This window comes from Galeopterus variegatus, unplaced genomic scaffold (assembly GCF_000696425.1).
Source record: "Galeopterus variegatus unplaced genomic scaffold, G_variegatus-3.0.2 Scaffold15266, whole genome shotgun sequence".
NCBI lineage: Eukaryota > Metazoa > Chordata > Mammalia > Dermoptera > Cynocephalidae > Galeopterus > Galeopterus variegatus.
Window position 1 is genome coordinate 3,009 of NW_007741377.1, and position 2,000 is coordinate 5,008.

The 2,000-nt window shown below is 34.8% G+C and overlaps 1 protein-coding gene across 1 annotated transcript in view; it reads left to right on the top strand.

Moving 5' to 3' along the window:
- Nucleotides 1–358: 358 nt before the first annotated feature.
- The window catches only part of LOC103582211 (E3 ubiquitin-protein ligase TRIM37-like), a gene marked incomplete at both ends in the record, with an annotated part of 19,328 nt that continues 17,686 nt past the window's right edge, over nucleotides 359–2,000 (top strand). The window contains one exon of the mRNA XM_008563868.1: nucleotides 359–482. Within this exon, the coding sequence (XP_008562090.1) occupies nucleotides 359–482 (124 nt within the window). The remainder of the gene's footprint in view (nucleotides 483–2,000) is intronic.

The window sequence follows — 2,000 nt, forward strand, 5'->3', positions numbered from 1 at the left end:
TTTAAGTGTTTTTGAGGATGTGAACTGGCTTTACTTTGTTTGTTGTTTTTGAAGTTGTTTCCTCTCAAGGATATGATTATGGTTTCAAGAATGTGTCATGTATATGTTACCTAAACCAGTTTTTTGTAATTACAGATCTTTCTCTTAAAATACCATATATTTCGCTATGCTTTAATTGTTTAAGGCCATTAGTTACCTATGCTATATGAAGAATTTAAAAATAATTTTAATTGGCTTCTGATTTTTAAAGTGGGAATCAACCAACTTTAAGAATAATTGTATTGATTGCATTAATGTATATTTGCTTCTGTTTTTAAAATACTCCAGCTAACATTGTATTTACCTGTTTATCTTCTAGGAAAGAAATGTAGAAGCTGTAAGAAATGCAAAAGATGAGCGTGTTCGGGAAATTAGGAATGCGGTGGAGATGATGATTGCACGGTTAGACACGCAGCTGAAGAATAAGCTTATAACATTGATGGGTGAGTGTTTTTGTATGCCTCCTTGAAGTTCAATCTTTGATGAGTAAGGTTGGTGAGTTGGTATAAGGTTAGGAAGGAATCTTGAGATTATAGGCAACTTCATGTTGTTAACATCTCAACAGATGTCTGACTTATACTTGGACATGATTGGAGAGAAAAGTGTTCATAGCCATTTGGGTGAGAATCCTAGTGGCCAGTGGACCTCGTTGTTAGGCAGCTTTTTTCCCCCAAAATCTACTCAAAATTCCTAGTACTAATGTCCTATTTCCTTTCTTTCAGTCCATCTTCATTGAAGATGTAGAACTGACATTTGTAAATATCAGGATAGTTTCTTGCTCTCCCCCAGCTTTTTCATAGAGATGTAAAATTTTGGTTTTTGGTTTCTTGTAGGTCTCATTTTAAATCTTTTAGTTATATTTATTGCTCATCTTATTGGGTCTTCATATTTTCTCATTCTCCTTTCATTGTGGAGGCTAGTATCAAATATAAAGTTTAAGTAGCAGTCTGATCCAACACTTAAGTTTTGTTTGGTTTGGTGACTGTACTCTTAGTCCATCTAGCTTTTTGTTGACTCAAAACCAGCTTTGCAATTTTTATTGTAATCCAATGTGAAATATATGCAGTATACTTTAATAAGGTATGAACAAAGGATTTTTTACTGGCTATCTTGATTCTCCAAGGTTTTAACCATGCCTTTGTCTCACTCAAAATTCTATTTTATCCGTTTTATTTTTAAATAAGATGCAGATATCTTTGAGTTTGGATATTTGTATATTATTTCATGAATTCTTTTTATATTAGAAATCTATACTATCTGTTTTTTAGGGTTTTTCTTACAGACCCAGCAGCAAATGGTCTTTAAAAAATCATTCCTTTAGGGCCGGCCTGGTGGCGCACTGGATAGTGCGCCGCTTGGGAAGTGCGGCGGCGCTCCTGCCCGAGGGTTCGGATCCCACATACAGACCGGTTCCCACTCTCTGGCTGAGCACGGTGCGGGCACAACACCGAGGGTTGCGATCCCATTACCGGTCAGTAAAAAAGAGACAAAAAGGAAAAAAAAAAAAGAAGTAAAAAAACCATTTGCTGCTGGGTCTGTAAAAAAACCCTAAAAAACAGATAGTATAGATTTCTAATATAAAAAGAATTCACGAAATAATATACAAATATCCAAACTCAAAGATATCTGCATCTTATTTAAAAATAAAATGGATAAAATAGAATTGTGAGTGACACAAAGGCATGGTTAAAACCTTGGAGAATCAAGATAGCCAGTAAAAAATCCTTTGTTCATACCTTATTAAAGTATACTGTATATATTTCACACTGGATTACAATAAAAATTGCAAAGCTGGCTTTGAGTCAACAAAAAGCTGGACGGACTAAGAGTACAGTCACCAAACCAAACCAAACCAAACTTAAGTGCTGGATCAGACTGCTACTTAAACTTTATATTTGATACTAGGCTCCACAATGAAAGGAAAATGAGAAAATACGAAGACTCAATGAGATGAGCAATAA